Source organism: Stenella coeruleoalba (genome assembly GCF_951394435.1).
Source record: "Stenella coeruleoalba genome assembly, chromosome: 3".
NCBI lineage: Eukaryota > Metazoa > Chordata > Mammalia > Artiodactyla > Delphinidae > Stenella > Stenella coeruleoalba.
The window spans coordinates 137,468,805-137,489,107 of NC_137148.1; the positions used below are offsets into that span (position 1 = coordinate 137,468,805).

The 20,303-nt window shown below is 39.0% G+C and overlaps 1 protein-coding gene and 1 pseudogene across 9 annotated transcripts in view; both read right to left on the reverse strand.

Moving 5' to 3' along the window:
• Positions 1-7,910: 7,910 nt before the first annotated feature.
• On the reverse strand, positions 7,911-8,962 carry LOC307184220 (YEATS domain-containing protein 4-like; annotated as a pseudogene). The gene has a single exon. The product of its transcript is annotated as a YEATS domain-containing protein 4-like (transcript).
• Positions 8,963-15,703: 6,741 nt separating this feature from the next.
• The window catches only part of GABRB2 (gamma-aminobutyric acid type A receptor subunit beta2), a 556,114-nt gene continuing 551,514 nt past the window's right edge, over positions 15,704-20,303 (reverse strand). For all 8 annotated transcript variants that reach the window (XM_079918416.1, XM_079918420.1, XM_079918417.1 and 5 more), the window contains one exon: positions 15,704-18,675. In XM_079918416.1, the coding sequence (XP_079774542.1) occupies positions 18,328-18,675 (348 nt within the window). In that variant the 3' untranslated portion in view covers positions 15,704-18,327. The remainder of the gene's footprint in view (positions 18,676-20,303) is intronic.

Below are 20,303 nucleotides of genomic sequence, written 5' to 3' on the forward strand. Positions count from 1 at the left end.
AAGGACATTCCCTAACAAAGACAGGCAAGCTGCATTGTGATCATATACTAGCAAGACAAGAAAAGCAAAAAAACTGATCCAGAGGTACTTAGAAATAATACAAATTTTCTTATATCCTTTAGGAAAGATTATTTGTGATTCTTGGTTCCATTGTAAGCTGCTTGTCATTTCACTGAATTCAACTCTGTTTAACCTGGTAGCCCAGAAATGTGTCTATTTTCTAACTTGTCATTTCCAATCAGCTCACAAAAGAAGTAAAAATGGTCAATAGACATATGAAAATATTTGATCTCACTAACCACCGAAGAAACGCAAGAGGAAATGGTTATTTTTTCATGACTAACAAACTTGAAAACATTTTAAGTTGAGCAAAAATTATAACAGTGTGGAGAGAATTGGGAAAACAAGTTCTCTCATTTAGCTCTGATAAGAAACACAATGTGTACATCCATCAATCCCAATCTCCCAGTCCATCCCACCCACCCCCTTGGTGTCCATACGTTAGTTCTCTACACCTGTGTCTCTATTTCTGCTTTGTGCAGGGCATAATGCTAGGCACCGAGGATACACAGAGAACCAGCGCTTTTTCATTGTTGCTACGGTTATTACTGCCAAAGTTCTTAGTCTTTGGGAGAAATGCCTTTCCATGAAAAAAAAAAGAAGACATTTACAAGAAATTGTCTCATGAGACATACTGACCTACAGCTTCAGGAAAAATTCTTTTCATCCTAGATTATGAACCGTTAAGTGTCTACAATAGGACGTTGAATCACCAGATAAAGAGAAAAAGTTGGCTATCATACAAAGCTGCTTCTTCTGGGAATGTCAGAGAAAAAGAAGCTGGGGTGGCAAAAGCAGCTAAAAAGCAAGAGGAAATACTAGGTTAATGGTTTTTTTTCTTTTTTTTAATGAAATAATGCAACATTGCAAACAACTTCTAAATCTCAGTGCCAACCATTTGTTCGTTGCTCATGGGTCTTTGCTCGTCTGCTGAGGTCACTCTACTGGGAAAGGGTGTTGATATCAGACCTACTTCTTTTGCCTTTCTGTTTTTGGGTTCAGTAACCAGGAGCATCCCCTTCTCATGGTGGACAGCCGGGCCATGCTCTATCTGAAGGCTTTAGGAGAGGATCCTTCCTTTCTTCCTGTCTTCTAGTGGTCACCAGCAATCCCTGGCATTCCTTACCTTGCAATATTATAACTTCAGCTTCTATCTCTGTCTTAACATGACCATCTTCCTCTGTGTCGCTGTGTCCAAATTTCTTCTCATAAAGACGGCATTCATTGGATTGGGGCCTATCCTTTACCCAGTATGACCTCATCTTGACTTGATTTCATTTCCAAATGTAATCTCTCTTCTTCCACCTCCCAGACTTCATGGTCACTCAGGCCATTCCTTGTGCATGAAGTATGCTCTCCTTTCTCTGTTAGTCATATGCTGCTTCAAGGCCTAACTCATCCATTTGCAATCTCCATTACATCCTAAATCTATTGTGAACAGGTTTAAAGACTTGCTGACGTACACATTTTAAAATACTATTTGGCATTTGGTGGGTACTCAGAACAGTGTGTTGAATTTATTTTAATTGAGAAAAAAATTTGTTTAGTGATTTCTCTGGTGGAGGATCTGTTATGCTCAATTCCAGTCATAGAATTTTACCCACAGCCATAAGCATGGGAGACCATGCCCTTCTCTAGGAAAACAGATTAAAGGGAGATGGCATTGAAATAAAGAGCTCCTGTTTAGAATTCTAATAAATGATGCTATTAGGTGTCATTTTCTGAAGATATCTCTAATTGGAGTCGTGTCTTATTCAGAAGTGATTAAAGGTGTCATTTAGGCAAAAAAATCAAACTTTTATGTTTGATTACATCTGTAATCATAATGCATTAACAGAACAACTGTAAATACAGAAACCTCATGTGCTTTTGATATCAGCTGCTGTGGAAGCCAAAGGCATGTTAATTACCTTAGGTATTCCATGTCATCAATCCAGTGTCTTAGTTTTATACGGTTAATTTATGTTTTGGCAGGTGATTCAAAATCTTTCTATTTTCATATGTGGACCAGTTCCCAAAATTTCCATCATGTACCAGGGTATGTCTGAGCTATGCTAAGAAACTTTTGGAATTAGGAGAATTTGAATTATCCAGCAATCATCTCTTCTACTTTTCCATTTCTCACTTTGTAGGTGGTATAACTGAGGTCCTTTCACAGACTACGTGACACCTCACGCTCTACTTCTGACATGACCTAACCTTCCACTCACGTGCCTCCCAGTGTAAATCAATCTCCTTTAACAAAGTCTTTGATCTTGGTGATTTTCAGGATGTAAGTTGTCAAAACCCAACTCAAACTAGCACGGGACTGTGAATCTAGAAAGTGCAGGCACAGGTGTCTCTGAGTGATGTAATGACAACATCTAGCCATGATCTCAGTCTTCCCATTTCTTGTCTCTGCTTTCATTTGTGTTGGCTCAATTCCCAGGCAGACTCTTCTTGTGCTGGCAGGATGGCTACCAGAAGCTGCCACACTTGTGTCCTGACGCATCCTCAAATCTTGCTGAAATAAAGAGGTATCTTACCCACCCCAAAGAGAAGTCCCACGGTTGCATGGCATTGACTGGACTGACTTGGTCACTCATTTATCTTCCAACAGATCACTGTGGCCAGGAGGGATATAATAAAATAATTGGTCAGGTCTGGGTCATGTGTTTACTCTGGAGTCTGCAGGGGTGTAAGTCCTAGTAGATCACAAGGATTATGTGTGGAAGAGGGAGGAGCCTAAGGTGGAGGTGAGGGCAATGGAAGCAGTCTGACCCAGTCGGGGGTAGCATTTTATCACTGACTTTTGTTTAGCCTGTGGGCTTAAGGTGATAATAAAATACAGACCAAATTTCAGTCAATTTTATTATTGTTTTAAAATTCTTTTCAGACAATTGCCTATACCTAGAGAGAACTACTCATGTCTAATCCTCCCTGTTTTTGGTAAGCCACTGTCCCGAGGAAAATATGGACAGAAAAATATTTCAGATGTCCATTATTGTTTTGGATCCAGAAAATGGAGGACTATTATTAATAATATTAAAAGTGTCTTAGTGCATGCTGCACTTTGCACTTTACTGAGTGCTTTCCCATACACATCAAAAGATTATGCCGATTATCCCTTCATTCATAGATGATGAAACTGAGCTTGAGAGAGTTGAAATGTAGTTCCTGAGATCATACAGCAAGTTAAGGGCTGTATCCATTTTTTAAAGTGTTGGGCTTTTGTATTTATAACCTGGATCAAACATCACAGTCTCATTTTCATTGTTAGCCCTTTTCTTCTAATAGGTGTCAGGGTCAGGAGAAGAGAAAATCACGAGTTAGAAAGAAATATGATACATGGAAAGGTGAGGTATGGGGTCAATAAGTATCAGGATAAAAGACTTCATAATGGAAATATTTCCATTTGCAGAAAGAGATTAGGAATATCTCTATTCTAGCAAATGCATACTTATTTTTCCCATTAAGCTCTGCACATACCCAAGCATATTTATTATTATTATTACTCAAGAGGAGAATGGGTCAAGAATCTTTTTTTTTTCCCTCCACATAGGATACTCTTTGGATCAACTGATCATTTATTGATAAAATAAAATCTTTAGCCACACCCCACCCTAATGTGCAAACTCAGAAAGTTTTAAGAGGAACTGCCACTGTCAAGCCAAATCAAGACCCTGTGGTTTTCAGCAGTGTTCAAAAACTCTGATGGTCATGACAAGACCTAGGTTGCTTATGAAAAATACAGTTCACCTGGTCCCACCCCCAAACTTACTAATCTAGAATCTTTGGCTGTGGTCAAGGTAAATATTCTTTTAATAAGTTCCCCAATACTGGTATTTGATTGTTGAAGTTGTTCATTTGTTCATCCAATAAATATTTATCAAATACCTACTATGTATATTTTTCTACATTGGGATACATCAATTAAAAAAAAAGGCTAGAATGTACACCCTTAAGCAGGAGACACAGATGCCAAATGAAGAGCATAATAAATAAGTCAACTCTATGACATGATGGATGGAGAAATAAAAAGCAGAGCAGGTATGGGGTCAAGTGTACCTGGGTGGGTGTGGTTAGGGAGTAGAGGGCAGTACCAAATTGGGTAGTAAGGCTAGGACTTATTGAAAGACTGGAAGGGGATGAGGGAATTACTCAAGCAGATTCTTGGGAGGACGGTTCCAGGCAGAAGGAACAGAGTGTAAGCTCTGGTCAGAAGCATGTCTAGTTCATCTGAAGTGGAGCAAGAAGGTCAGTGTGGCTGGAGCTCAGAGAACCAGGGGAGAATAAGAAGATCCAGCATCAGCTAGGCCCATGCGGGGATTTGGGCTATGTATAGACTTTCAGGCCATTTTAAGAAAGTTGGCTTTTACTCTGATTGAAATACAGAGGCATCATAGCCTTTTGAGCAGAACAATTCTATGATCTGTCTTGCCTTTAAAAAAGATCAGTCTGGCTGTTGTGTTGAAAACAGTCTGTAGGGCAGCAAGGGTAGCTACAGGAAGACCAGCTAGAAGCCTTGTTGAAATAATCCAGATAAAAGATTGTGGTGACTCAGACAAGGCTGGTAACAGGGAAGAGGATGAGAAGTAGTCAGATTCTGGATATATTTTGAAGTTATAGCCAGCATGATTTTCAGATGAATTAGAAGTAAGGTGAGCAGAAAAGAGGAATAAAAAATGACTACAGGTGTCTTGGCCAGACTAACTGAAGTTGCCACCAACTTTGGAAGAAAGATCAGTCTTGAACATTTGAGATGTCCATTAGACATTCAAAATATAATGTCAAGAAACTAGATAAGAAACTCCCCTGGAGTTTAGGGGAGGAGTATGGAATGAAGATATTAATTTGAGGCACTCCAGCATGAAGTGGCTGGGGAGCAGATGAGAAACCAGCAAAGAGCTCTGAGGAAGGGCAATCAGTGAAGCAGAAGCAAAACCCAGAGAGGGCTAAGAAGGCTGGTGTCATGAGCCAGTGTCCACTATTAAATAGCTTGTGCTGTCACCTAATACTATGCTTACCCATACTTGGGGTTACTTTTGGTTCGGCAGAACACATGGATTTTATTCAGTTATTTAACAAATAGTTAAGCAGGATGCTGTGTGCTGGGAATTAATCATCAGTCTTTGGAGCCAAGAAATCTCCCCAGATAAAGTGATGTTTAAGTTTTTACCTGGAAAGTGTGAATAGGAATTCATGAAAGACGGAGTTTTAGGGATGAGAAAAAATGTTTCAGGAAGAAGAAACAGGAAGAGCAAAGGCTTAGAAAGGCAAGGGAATGAATACTGTCTCTGTGGAATTGAAAGTAATTCAGCCTGGTGGGAGCCTGGGACTCAAGGACAGGATGAAAAAGCAAGATCTAGAAATGAGCAATAAACAGATCACAAAGGACTTTGAGTACCATGATAAATTTAAAGGTTTTCCTTAGGTTAAAGCAGAAAGTTTGAAGGTTTATAAGAAGGGAAGTGACAATTAGACTTTATAATATGTTTTGATACCTGGTAAAGTGAGTGCCTATGCTTTTATTTTCATTTTTATAGCATGTAATTATTTGCTCTTTATTATTAAATATCTTCTTCCTTACTAAAAAAAAAAAAAAAAAAAAAAAAACAAAACCCAAACCATAAAAACAACATAGGCTTTTGTGATGGTTAATTTTATGTGTCAACTCCGCTGGGCTATGACGCTCAGATAGTCAAGCGTTATTCTGGATGTTTCTGTGAAGGTGTTTTTTGGATGATTGGATGATGTTAACATTGAAACTGGTGACTCTGAGTAAAGCAGATTGCCCTCCATATTGTGGATGGGTCTCATCCAATCAGTTGAAGGCCTGAATAGAAAAAAAGATTGACTTCCTTGAGCAAGAAGAAATTTTGCCAGCAGATGGCCTTTGGACTTGAACTACAACATCAGGTCTTTCCCAGCTTCCAGACTGAGGGCCTTTGCATTTGAATAGCAACTTTAGCCCTTCCCTGAGTCTCCAGTCTGCTAGTCTACCTTTCAAATTTTAGATGTGCCAGCCTCCATAATTGCACGAGCAAATTCCTTAAAATAAATTTCTCTCTCTATATACACACATCCTATCGGCTCTGTCTCTCTGTAAAACCCTGACTAACAAAGCTGAGAAGGGGAGATTGGAAGCAGGAGGACTCACCAGGCTCTGCATATGCCATGTAGGCTTGGGTAGCTCCCTGAGCATTTGTTTTTCCCTGCCTACTCCACACCAGGGATCTCAGAGAGGCTGTCCTGAGTGCTCCAAGACTGCTCCTGGCATGAGAGTCAGAGCCAGGAGCCAGCGTCCTTACTACCTGCCAAAGCTGGACCAGGAAAAACTCACTTCAAACTGGCAAGATCCCACCTGTAATTTAATTTTAGATAAAGATTCGTAAACATTTAAAAGTTTTCATTTATTAATCTTCTTGTACTTTGTGTGCATCCATAGTTTTGTCTTATCAAGAGAGATTCTTTAAATGTTCAAACGACTTCCTGACAAGTCGAATGAGAAATGAGAATGAATAAATAAAGAGCTGGCAAGCCACTTCTGAAACGTGCCAACCTCAAATGGATCTCTGATCCATCCAAGGGTGTTTTGAAGCATGGAGAGAAAACTAGGTGTAAAAAGAATCCTTCCAATTTTTTGTCGGGTTGATCCACTCAGAGAATGAGAAACGTGAACCCTACCCTGGGCCACTCCTGTACTGATGTTCCAAGAGCCCTGATATTTCCCTGCCATGAATCTCACACAATTTCAGGAGCATTTATTAGCCTGCACGTTCAGAAACTCTCTTGATCTCCTGGGAAACTTCTACTGGCCAGGTTTCCTAATGTCCAGTTGACCAGTTGACAAGAGAGGCGGGCTTTCTCTCTCTGTGTTGTCTTAGCTATAAAGAAAGTCCAGCCTTTACTGCTGGGACATAAATAACAACAGCAACATAATCTTCCACACTGAAAAGTATGGCTTTTGTAATTCATAATTTTAAAAAGAAGACAGAGAAAAGATAATGATATTTAAAGAGAAAGAAAGTAGATTTTCAAAATCCTTTGAAAGATGTGTTTAAGTTACTTGATTTATTTCAACAGCTCTCTGCTCTAACCCAAATAAATTAAGGGAAACATCAAAATATCTAGAATTTGACAATTCTCAGCTTTTAAAAATAACATTTAAAAAATGTAAACCTATAAACATAAAATGGAAATTTAGGAGTAAACACTTCTCTCTTCTTTTTGATCCCCTAAAGATTTTGGACTTGTTTCTAATTTCACTGTCAAAGATGCTGTATCTTCAAAAGCTAAACTGAGGCTGTGGAATATATCGGGTAGCAGCTAAGTAAAGGGGTTAAGGGCGTGGGATTTGCAGTTGGCCAGCTCTGGGATGCAATACCAATCATTGCCATTTTGTGTCCTCTGCAACATAGATATGGCAAGAGTTCACACCTCACAGAGTTGTTTAGAGAATTGAATTCATAACACATTCTGGGAGGGGAGAGTGTCAGGTACTGGAAATATTTCTCAGGTTCTTCTTTCCTTCCTCCCTTTATTTTGTCTTGTCCTCTTCACTTTCTTCCTCCTTCTCTCCTTTCCCAGGACACCAAGGTGGGAGCAGGTTCTTCTGCTCATCACTATGGATTAGTGATTTTCAAACTCTTTTGTTTATCAACCAATAATAATACATCTTATTATTGTGATTAGGATGAAATTTCTTCTTTGCATTTCCCCTCTCCAACTGCTGCAGCTTCATCTCAGAAATTTCTGGATACTTTCTTTTATTAGTTCTTTTTTTTTTAATCATCTGTAAACTACATTTATTGTGCTTATTGGGCACTGGGCACATCAGATACAAAAGAGTTGGGATGGGGGCAGGTAAGAACTTAAGAAATTAAATATACACATTAATTTTACCACAAATTCTAACTAGGGAAGTACAAAATTTGTACAAATTATACTTTATAATGAAATTTTGATGTCTGTCAAAAGGATAAGCTATACATACAATGTAATAAAAATGTTTTAAAATTGTGCTTAATATCACAGAACTACCCTGAAATGGGTTGATAAAATGCCTATACAGCATTATACACATATATTTCACATTAAAGATTTGACCCCATTGTTGAGAAATCTATGGTTGACAACTATACGTGCAGTTCCTCTAAGAAACATTGCAGCATTTGTAGTCCATCTCTCCTTTAAACTCCACCTTATTTTAGTTTCACTTACTATCGAGTTCTCTTCAGACCCGTTTATATTTCTTTTGTCTCATCATCTTCTTCGAGTTTCCTGATTTCATTTTTTAAACAATTTATAGTTTCACGACTTGCTTTTAATCTCTCCTTAAGCTCTGCAATTTCAAAGCTTTTTTTTTTTCCCGCAGCTTCTAATTTTTCTCTGGTCTTCACTTCAAGTTCTGCAAATTCTGTTTCATGCTTATAGGATCCTAAGGTAAGCTGACGAGATGTTAATAATTGTTGTATCATCGCTGATTGCGTCTTGAAATATCATTTCATCATAGAGCTCTGAAACCACTGTCTTTTTTCCCAGCATTGCATTGGTGTCTGATTGAAATAGCTTTAATAAATGATATAGGGTTACAGGTCTTTCATTAGGATCAATGAAAAATACTTTGATGACTATTTCGAATTCACCCCAGCCTGCTTCAGTAATTCCATAGGGAGGCTTAGTAACAACTCTTAAAGGACTGCCATAGCTTTCATGTAATTTAAATTGGATTTTCTTCACATATGCTGACATATCCTCATTTCGATATGGTTTTACATATACTGTCCACGGATGGGTGTGCCCATCCTCTTTTCTTTCCAAAATATCGAGCAACATTACCATAAATGATTGGTTTAACGGTAGTAACCCCCTTCACTCTCCCGCCGGAGTCAGGCCCAGATTCTGCCATTCTCTTGAACATATCGTCCTACGGAAGAAGCCGGCACCACCAGGGAAAGAGACCGGGGCCGGCGGACTCGCCGCTCCGCTCAGAGGCCCCACACCTCCCACACGGTACCAGGAGGAGGGTTTCTAGCCGAAGGAGGACGGGTCAGCAGGACTCGGGGTGCTGAGGGATCACCAACGCCTCACCGCGGGGGGCGTTGCGGAGAGGAGAGCGGTGGAAAGCGGGACCTTTTATTAGTTCTTCACTTTCAGGTTCATTCACTAAATTCCAGTCTACACAGGGTCTTTGGGGAGGTGGAAATGTGTGGGTAGCTTCCCTTGCCCACTGAATTTGTGCCCTTGCTTCATCCCCAGAGTTGACATAGTGGAGAATCTTAGGGCTCATGACCCCCCTCCACCCCATCAGTGACAAAGTGCCCCAGAGCCTCCACCCTCGCCTCCCTTTTCTCCCTTGGGTGCTCTCCCAGCAGTTCTTTGCCCCTTCAGGATTCTTTGCTCCTCTCCCAAATCCTTGCTCTGGTGGCTCTGTCTTATTCTCCGTCAGGGCCATGTGCCTGCTGAGTGGGCCCAGGAGGTGTTGTAGGAGAGTAAGGGGCTTCTGCTCTACCGGTAGGAGAGAGACAAAAGCCCTCCGAGTGAGTGATCTAAAAGCCAACCAGACTGTTTACATTGTGAAAACTTCTGCTGGCAATTTTCTGTACCTATTTCTACTAAAAAAGTTTCTCTATTTTTTGTTTTGAGAGTACACGGAAGTATTTTACTTTCTTACATTTATAAGGTGTCAGCTTCCAGGAAAGGGAAGAAAACTGATCATTCCACAACTATAATGGCATAGAAGCTTGTTCACTCTACACACACTCTCATGGAGCTTGTCATATGCTCCTTCCTCAATCTCGGTTTGAGGATTACGACTCTAAAACCTCAGCATGGATTTTTGGCACAAGAAAGATGAAAGTTTCTGTGTCTCTCTGGCCTTACTGTACCTGCTCATAAAGTAAAAGACTCAGTGCCGTGGGGGCTTCTTGCATTCTTAGATTAATCTGGCATCACTGGGCTTGCAATTCCTCAAGACGACAACTGGATGGTGCTCAGTAGTGACCGCCTCTTTAGATAGAGCTTGTTTCTCCCCAGTTACCCACAGTCCCCACCACTCCCTATGTATTACACCAGGCCTGTGTTATTTGTCTACAATTTCATTAAGCCCTGTGTCCACATTTGAGCTTCCAAGACATAAGATATATCAATCCTTTAACTAAATTTTGTATCTCATTAGCCTTTTGACCTTCAGAACTGGAACCAATTATTCCCCACCCACTTTGGACATCTATTACTAGAAATACTGTATGACTGATCCAATATCAAATTCATGCTTTTGAGTCTCAGCACTTTCCGAGGTGGAGTGACCAAGGACCTACTAGGTCACAGATGGGAGTGCAGTGATGAATCTAACACCTTAAATGAAGCTGTAGAGGAAAGAAACCCCACATTTCTTTCCTACTCCATGTTCCAGCCTGTTTGATTCTTTCATGGGTCAAAGACTGCCACTCTAGCGGCACACCTGGGCCAGTGCCACGGGCTGGCTTCCTAAGCTTCATCGTGCCATCTGCTCCGAGGTCTGCCATTTCCCCAGGTCACTACCGCTGAATGGTATGCAGGTCTCCACTTGCCTGGAACCTGCTGCTTTTCTCCTTCCCAGTCTCAGAGAAAGCATCCCTCCCTCTCTCCTTACCCTGAAAGACACTCATGTGCCTCAGTACTTGTGGGGCGCTAAGCATCATCTCTGAGTATCTTCCAGCAGTGTCTCATTTCTATCCAATACAAATCTCTGAAATGAAAAGATAGATATATATATAAATACTAATAACCTAGTTGGCTACCTGAAACAAAAGGAAAGATCAGAACATGCACAAATCAACATATTGATAAGAAGACCATCTAAGAAGCCTAATCGTTTGGGGCTTGTCTGCAACTTGTCATCCCATGATCACTCCTTGGTTCTAGGCCATGTGGTGGGGTGATGCTGTAGTGGGTAATGTGCACATTTGGCTAATGCTCTGATACAGAGATTTGAAGAGACAAGAATGTGTTTATTTTGTTGCTGTCTGCTTTAGGAAATCAAGGACTGTGGACTGATTGTGTCTCCTGCCATCCCTGAGAATTTTTCTCTCTAAACTGGTATTATTCTGGGAGGTGGATCTAAAGGTTTAGAAAAAGACTCTGTATGGGAAATGTCATATGATATTTCATAATTAGAACAAGTTTCAGAAGAGAGCAAGGGTAGTTCCACTTTAGGATATTATAGTAGTTAGAATATGAGTGGGGGAATTTTCTCATTGCCAATTGATTAGCTTTTTTGGGGGGAAATATCTGGGAATGTTCTCCTCCCAAGGTAAGTAATAGACCATGACCCCACCTACAGTACCATTTCCTATTGGCCCTCTCAGCATACCCCGCCCACACAGGCTCATGAACACACACGCACACACATGCACGCATGCACCACCAGTTATGTGAACGTGTTCATGGATTTGAGCATACATGTGTTCTCTCTGCTGGACAGAAATGTAGAAAGTTAGCATGAAGGATAGCAAATGCAAATGGAAGAACTGTACATTTCTAGATGATACGATGTGCAATTTGCAGTGTAAGCTGGCAGGAACTGGGTCTTCACTATAGGTGAGTTATTTTCAGTAGTGTCATTCCTTGGTAGCTATAGCTCCTTTTAATCATGACTTCATTGGACAATTTTGCCCTGACAGTCGGCCTTGCTCAGGTGGACAGAGTCTATGAGGTGCTATTTGGACATTCGAAAGTCAATAAGAGTGAGAGACACTAGGCTTGTCCTCAGCTAATTCGCTGGTCTCAGGAGACTTCCCATGCATTTGAGAGCTTCCATATAATCCAAGAGGGTAGGGACCTTGTGAGCCTAAGCATTAATTTTCTAGTAGCATTACAAGGTCTGGCAGATGGCAGGCTCTCAGCAAATGTTTCTTGGGAAATGACCAAAATGAATGAGAACTGAACATGCCTGGTCACCCACTTTTAATGATGAGGTGGAAAGAATTTGCAAGGAATTGCGGGTGAGTCCAGGCTGGGTAGGAATCCAAGTTCTTCTACTCTCACGGGCAAGGTACTTATTCCTTCCGATCTTGAATTTCTGCTACTCTTAGGAATGTGGTAAGGATTAAGTAAGTATTCAATTCTCAAAGTATTTAGTGTAACGTCTTCAGAGAATATATGTAGAATGTTAAATGAATGACAGGTTTGTCATATGATTTTCATGATTGAAGCCAAGTTCTTAATTAATTACCCATAAGTATATAACCTAAGAGAACATTTAATAATTACTATGACGTTTTAGGTATCATGATAGAATTCGTGATAAAACATGCTGAATCTTCTAGTAACGATTATAATTAATAAAAGCAACAATACTACTGTTGTTGCTATTATCTACTGTCATCTACTGTTTACAAACCACTTAACGTGTTTGTACCATGCTAAGGACTTCTTATGGGTTATTTCATTTCAACTATACAGCAGCTCTATGAAGGAGGCACAATTATATTTTTTTCTTCAGATAAGAAAAATGAGAGGCGGATGGATTAGATAGCTACACAATCATACACCTAATATGTGACAAATCAGAGCTCAAACTCAAGTCTGCCCTAGAGCCCATCCCAAGTTCCCAAATTTTTATTGCTTTTTAGAAGTTATAATTCTACATTCTAACTCATATTCATAGATCAAAAAAAATTCTGAACTCAATGAAACCACTTATACACACATCGTTTTAAGTTTTATTTATACTTCTTAGTTCAAGAATTACACACTAGCCAACATTATTATATATTTACATGCTGAAAGTGGCTGTAATGTTTAAATCCAAGAAAATAATTCTTATGTGCTACTCATTTATAATCCTCATTTGTTACTATCTCATGTATCCCAGAGATTGTAGTAATCCTGTTTTTTAGAAAGACATGAAAATAGATGCAATGATATCCACTTGTGTTTTGCATTTTCTAGCCATTGGAAAATGTGCATTATGTGCATATTAAGAAAGGCTACAAGGTAATTAGTAAGGCTGATAATCACTACATTGTGAAGAAACTAGAATATCACTTTTTATAAAAGGACAATTCAGAACTGTGCAGGGACAATATTCATAACAGAACTATTTAAACACCCATGCAAATAAAAACTTTAAAATGTTATGGAATTTAAATTATTTTCAACTTTGAATTAATATGTTTAAAATGAACACTGAACTCAAATTATTGAACTAAAAAGAGAAAGATACAAGCTGATGAAACTGTCAACTTGCTTCAGATGGTGCCAGGACACACATATGGGCATCAGAATAATGACGTGTGACAGGAAAGAGACATTTGGTTTTAAAGTTAAAAAAACACAAAGATTTGTTCTTCAGTTTGGATCGCATTTACCTTTTTCACAAAACAAATTCTCAAAGCAAATTAAAACCCGATGTCAGCGTTTTGCATTCATCTATGGATTTACAGAAATGTTTTACTTCAATTTGCAAATAACTAATAGATATTTAAGTGGTTTTTTTTCTTAAATGACTTCTTTAGTGTGGTGTCTTAATTAGCATTCTGTTGGCTCCTTACTACTTTTTACAATGTTCCTAGTGTATTTGGAAAATATTTTTTAAACCTTTGGTGTGAAGCAGTGTCTTTTTTTCCCACTTTCCCTCATTTTTTCTTTTTCGATTTCTTTTTTATTTTTAATAATTCTGGAGTCTTTGGTTAAAAGGAACAATACTACCTAAGGACAAAATGCTATTATTAAAAAAAAGGTCTTCTCTATGTATTATGTGTAACACATTTCTGGAGCAGGTATGAATAAAAAGCATTTTTATTTCCTGAAGTGCCATCAATATAAACCTTTACTCTTTGAAAATTGAGATTTAAGTTATGATCTTTGATTTCTTAAACTCTTACATATAAAAAATTCTATCAAGTAATCAATGATCATTTCTGCTTTTCCCAGTTGACATTTCTAAGGCTATCTCTTGGTTGTTTCATCGACTACATAAACACTATAGCATTTCCCATAGAGGGGGCAGGAGTGGGAATGACTGAGCGGGCAAGTAAAAGCGTACGTGTGTTTGAATGTGTGTGTGTGTGTGTGTGTGTCTGTGTGTGTGTCTGTGTGATAGCAAATTGAAACCCTTCTGTCTGGGATCCCAAACCATTTATGCAAAAGGGTATTTAAATTTCTCTGCTGGGGCTGCAGCAACTGTACTTAGTAAAAAAATAAATAAAAATTAAGGGAAAAAAACCTAAACAATTATTTGTATCTATCGACTATTCATTTACAGCATGTTTAATTATTTACATAATAACACATCAACTTAAGCCATAAACAGAATTAGCATGTTGCCTTACCATAAAATACAAATTAGAAGTTAAAAATATTTAAGAAATCTGTTTTAATATTTACACACGTTCAGTGAAAGTTATGGTTGCTCACATTACATGGACTCTGTATACTCAGCAAAATGGCATGATTGCTACAGTTGAGAATATCTGCCCTAACCAACATGGTGGGATTTAGTTATTTTTTTTCCTCCTCCTAGGAGGAATTTTTTTTTTCTTTTATCATTTTGTGTTTTCTTAAGACATTTTTCTTTTTAAATCACCAATGGACAATGTTATTTGTTTCCTTGAAAAAGAGAAGAGACAAGCAATGTGAAAACTAGTTAATTTCTATGTTCTGAGGTACAGTACTATTGTAGTGTCAAACTGTGCAGTGGTTCATAAGAACTGTAGGCATTGATTCGCTGATAGAGAAATGCTCAGTACCCTGTATTACTTGTTTCAATATGTTGATTTGTCAGTTGCCAAATAAAAAATATTCATACACTGATTTAATGAAGGAAATAAACATATTAGCTTATTCCTTTTGTTTTCCAACGTATGAATGCATATATATGTATGTATGTTTACATGGATCTATATATACACATATATACATGTAGATATGTTGTAGACCTGCTTGTTGGCTGTTTTTGTTATCGAGTATGACTTTACTCATCAAATTGGACAACAGTTACCTATAGAAAATGGAAATTTGTCTTAGTTGCCAATTTAATGCGGGTCTTGCTTAAAATAAACGTGACTCATTTCCTCATTACGCATTCCACTGAACTTTCTCTATGCATTGTGCTTTTGTAAGCTGACAGATTTTTTGTGTTCCTAATGCTAGAATGTAAAGTCTTTTGGTTCCTAAACCATTTTTATTATTATTATTTTTTTTTCCACTTAGCACTGCTTTTGAAGAAATGAGAAAAGGTCTAGATGGCACTGCTTAAGTCTTTTCCCGTTACTGAATTGCAGTAGAAAGAATTGTAACATTCCTTATGCAAACACATGATTATGTTGCATGAGTTTTCAGTTCTGAAAATGCATTTCATACCTACTAGCAGTCATGTACAATATATATACAGATTGAGATCAAAGATTGCATTTAGACTGTGCATTTGAGAGTCAGAATTTGCCTATGAATTTCACAAAGATGAAAAACACCTTAATTGCTGGCTATCTGGCTATTTTATTACCAAAAGAAAAACTATACATATATATATAAACTGATAGTAATACCAAATCAGAATTGCCAAAACATACTTTTGTGGTCCTTAAATTTAAACACTGGATGTCAAGCTGACCGGTCTTTTTGAAGACTTAAAGATCTAGCACCCCTCCCTGGCCCTCCCCCAATTTGGTGACTAAAATCCAATTCAAACACAATAAATATACACTTTAAGAATAAATTCTATATCTACTGTTATCTCTGGGCAGGATGAGGCAGTTTTTTCTACCTACATGGTTACTGAATGCCAATATATGGATTTCGCTCTAGGGCTTCTGTTTCAAGGTCCCATCTTCTCCTTTTCCCTAGATTTTTCTTATCTCTGCAGGCGGAAATGAATCCCTGGTCATATGCTTTTGAGGCTCATGTTGCAAAGCTGCTTCTGTCCACTTTGATCTAGATTTCTCTGTTGACTTCCCTGGACATCAAAATTTTGTTGTAACCATAAATGACAATATGAAGGATTTTTATGGCTTTTATGATAATTGCAATTAAGAGCCCATTTTTAGGTTGGAGCTCTGAGTTGTCTCTAGAAAAACCTTTCCAGAATGGCATTTTGGAGTTGTACACCTGAGTTATCAATATGCTCCTTCCTGATATATGCTACTCAAACTTTAAGCCCTAGTGACAAGGGGCAGGCACTTTTATTAGCGTGATGTCCCAAAATGATTGCCCAGGGGAAAGTGTGTCCCCGGAGAAACTTGAGGAATCTCTGCTCTGAGCCCAGGGGCAGCATGAAGGTTGGATTCTGCCCAAAGATCATACTCAGAGGTGTTCAAGTATATAATCAAAAAAATAAGGGCCAGAGTTCCCTATGCTGGTGAAAAAAAATATCATCCCATTTGGGGGGGCAAATTCAGAAAGCTGGATGTTAAACCTTTTTTTTTCTCTAATAGTGGGAATAGAAGGGCAGCAAGACTCCATCATATTTGAAGCTGCTGAATCATCAGGGAAAGAAAACATACATTTTATCCACAGGCAGATACTGGCCTTGGCTACTATGCACAATTAGGGATGTTACTCTGAAAAGAAGTGTTTATTTTTTAAATAGAAATAGCAAAGTCACCCTCCAAGAAAAAGTTCAGTCAAATCAAACTCTAAGGAAAAATGAGCAATTCACTATTTTCTCCAAGAAAGGCAAAATATGAAGCGCACATTGACAGAATAAAATATATTAGCTTATTCTCTTGCCTGTCCAACATATGAATGCATATATCCAATTAGTATAGAAAGAAGCACAATGACATAATTTAAAAATTGAATAAAAACAGTACCTCGTGCCTGCCTGATTATGTTATATATTTTTCTACAGTATCAACTGAGGCTCATAACATTCACCATGTTAATGTTATTCTGTTTTCCATGACTTCTCCTATTTTCTTTGATTAGGCAGATTGCAACATACACAATGAAATCACCCTTAAAAAAATCAAACCCAGCAAAACTACAAAGTAACCCTACTTGTGCACATAATCTTTGAAGTACTGTTTGCTATGAAAGATACAAAGGTGAACTTCACTGCACATAAGGAAACATAGTTCTCTCAAAATCTCTCCAAAGCCTTACTTTGTCTGTCTCTTAAGAATATAATCAGAATTTCAGAAGCAAGAAAAGTTAGAAAAGACCATTAATCCTCTAAAGAAATAAACAAATCCTTCCTTTGAAATAACCTAAATTCAGAAATAAACTGTAGGAAAATGTTGTAGAGACAGCTGACACTGTCTGAGAAAAGCATCCTGTTTGCTAGCTCTGTCTGTGCTTTATATTCATATATTGGAATGACTCCCAGCGTAACCTAAGATGATTCTAATTCCACTATCTTTTCTATTTGGGGGGTGTCTTTTTATTAGATAAACTATAAAAACCTCTCTAGGTATGCTGTCAAAAGCTTGTGAGGTTGGAGGAAAAAAATCTCTCTCACTCTACCTTTCGCCACTGAACACAGTATGTGTGGACCAGATGCTACAAGGGGCTGATAAGGGTCATGCTGCTCACTTGCTTTAATTTTGTTACAACAGCTGTTTCTGGATTTTCCACTCTGCTCTGGGTTATTAACTCTTAGTTTAACGACCTCGGAAATAGCCTCTTAGAAAAATTTCTTTGGCCCCCATGCATGAAAACGTTCAGAAGTCTCCCCTTCTCTAAATGTCAAAGTAGAATATGTTGGAGTTGATTCTTATGCTCAAGCAAACAGAGCCTGGCCAAACTGGTTTCCTGAGTCTCTGTCTTGACTCTCCCTATCCTGTTTGAACTACATGAGAACCTTCTACAATCCAGTGGGAATCAACTTCCCATGGCACCATTATCACCTTAATAAGACAGGCATAGACCATCTTCAGTTAGCATGTTTGCGTGGCACAGCAGACCGGATGCCAACCTTAGGAAGGAAGACGGGGGGTATCTGGGTACGACCGCTTCTCTGCGAAATGACTGATGACGCTATTGACCCTTCTAGAATATCTTCTAAATTACTGCCCTCCATATAGGCTGTGTACTAAGCAGAAAAAGTGGGACACTCAGACTCAGTTTTGCCAGCATGTGTACAAATCACTTGCATTTTAACTGGAAAACCACAGGGACCTTAGTGTATTCATGACTTAGCAGAAGCAACCCAAATGGTATGAAATGGACCACAGGATAGGCCAGCAACTAAGGTATTTTAGCATCACTTTTGTCCTGGAGTGATGTGTTTTCCAAGTTCTACGTCAGGCTGTACAACTGGTTTGAGGAGGGATCTAGTCCTTGCTTCCCATGGGAGGCTATGTTTTAGTTCACATAGTAAAGCCAATAGACGATGTTGAAGAAGGAAAAAACCACTGGGAAGAATATGCGGGACCACCGATCTATGGCATTCACATCAGTCAAGTCGGGGATGGTGATTTTCAGTTGGGAGGCGCGTCTCCGCAGGCGGCTTTTCTTCTGTGCCACGTGCCGTTCCAGGGCATTTCGGCCAAAACTATGCCTGGGTAACCCGGCTTTCCGATACTGGATGCTGGAGGCATCGCAGGCCAGCATTGTGCTCCTGGGGTCTCCAAGTCCCAGCACAGCCTCGGAAGTGGCCATTTCATTTTTTATCTCAAGAGTGCTCAGTAATATGTTCTCATGGGGGTCCATCTGGAAAGGAGAAGAACCAAACAAGACTTTCAAAATAATAAGCCTTTAATGGTGATTATTACACAAGGCACTATGATATGTAGTTTAGAAATTTATCATAGTGGTTAAGAGAACTGGATTTGCAGTGACATGATCTAAATTTGAATTGTGGCTCTGCAACTATCACCTATGTGAGTTTCAGCTTCTTCATTTATTAAATGGTATAATAATCCAACCCTAGAGGACGGCTGTAATGACGTAAAGGTATAATAGATTGTTGCGAGTATCATTTTCATGATTTCTACTTAGAGCACACAGATAAATGGAAAGCATGACACCCCCCTTTAAAGAATTTACAGTCTTAATTACAACTACCTAAAAAATTAAACTGAACTAGGTATGAAATAGCATTAGAGGATGAATTATTGAATTGTGCTCAAAATAGAAGACTAACTACAGATGAATTCATGATAAAACTAGAACTAAAAACAGTAGGTAAGGAGAGGTCTTCAAGATGGCAGAGGAGAAAGACATGCAGATCACCTTCCTCCCCACAAATACATCAGAAATACATCTATGCGTGGAACAACTCCTACAGAACACCTATTGAATGCTGGCAGAAGACCGCAGACTTCCCAAAAGGGTCTTTGTGCTCCAGCCGGGTGTCAGGACTGTGTCTCTGAGGTGGGAGAGCTGAGATCAGGACATTGGTCCACCAAAGACCTCCTGGCTCCACGTAATATCAAATGGCTAAAGCTCTCCCAGAGATCTCCATCTCAATACTAAGACCCAGATCCACTCAATGACCAGCAAGCTACAGTGCTGGACACCCTATGCCAAACACCTAGCAAGACAGGAACACAACCCCATCCATTAGCAGAGAGGCTGCCTAAAATCATAATAAGGTCAGAGACACCCCAAAACACATCACCGGATGCGGTCCTGCCCACCAGAAAGACAAGATCCAGCCTTATCCACCAGAACACAGGCACCAGTCTCCTCCACCAGGAAGCCTACACAACCCACTGAACCTACCTTAGATACCGGGGGCAGACACCAAAAACAACGGGAACTAAGAACCTGCAGCCTGTGAAAAGGAGACCCCAAACACACTAAGATAAGCAAAATGAGAAGACAGAGAAACACACAGCAGATGAAGGAGTAAGGTAAAAACCCACCAGACCAAACAAATGAAGAGGAAATAGGCAGTCTACCTGAAAAAGAATTCAGAGTAATGATACTAAAGATGATCCAAAATCTTGGAAATAGACTGCAGAAAATACAAGAAACGTTTAACAAGGACCTAGAAGAAGTAAAGAGCAAATAAACAATGATGAACAACACAATACATGAAATTAAAAATTCTCTAGAAGGAATCAATAACAGAATAACTGAGGCAGAAGAACGGATAAGTGACCTGGAAGATAAAATAGTGGAAATAACTACTGCAGATCAGAATAAAGAAAAAAGAATGAAAAGAATTGAGGACAGTCTCAGAAACCACTGGGACAACATTAAACACACCAATATTCAAAATACAGGGGTCCTAGAGGACGAAGAGAAAAAGAAAGGGACTGAGAAAATATTTGAAGAGATTATAGTTGAAAACTTCCCTAATATGGGAAAAGAAATAGTTAATCCTGTCCAGG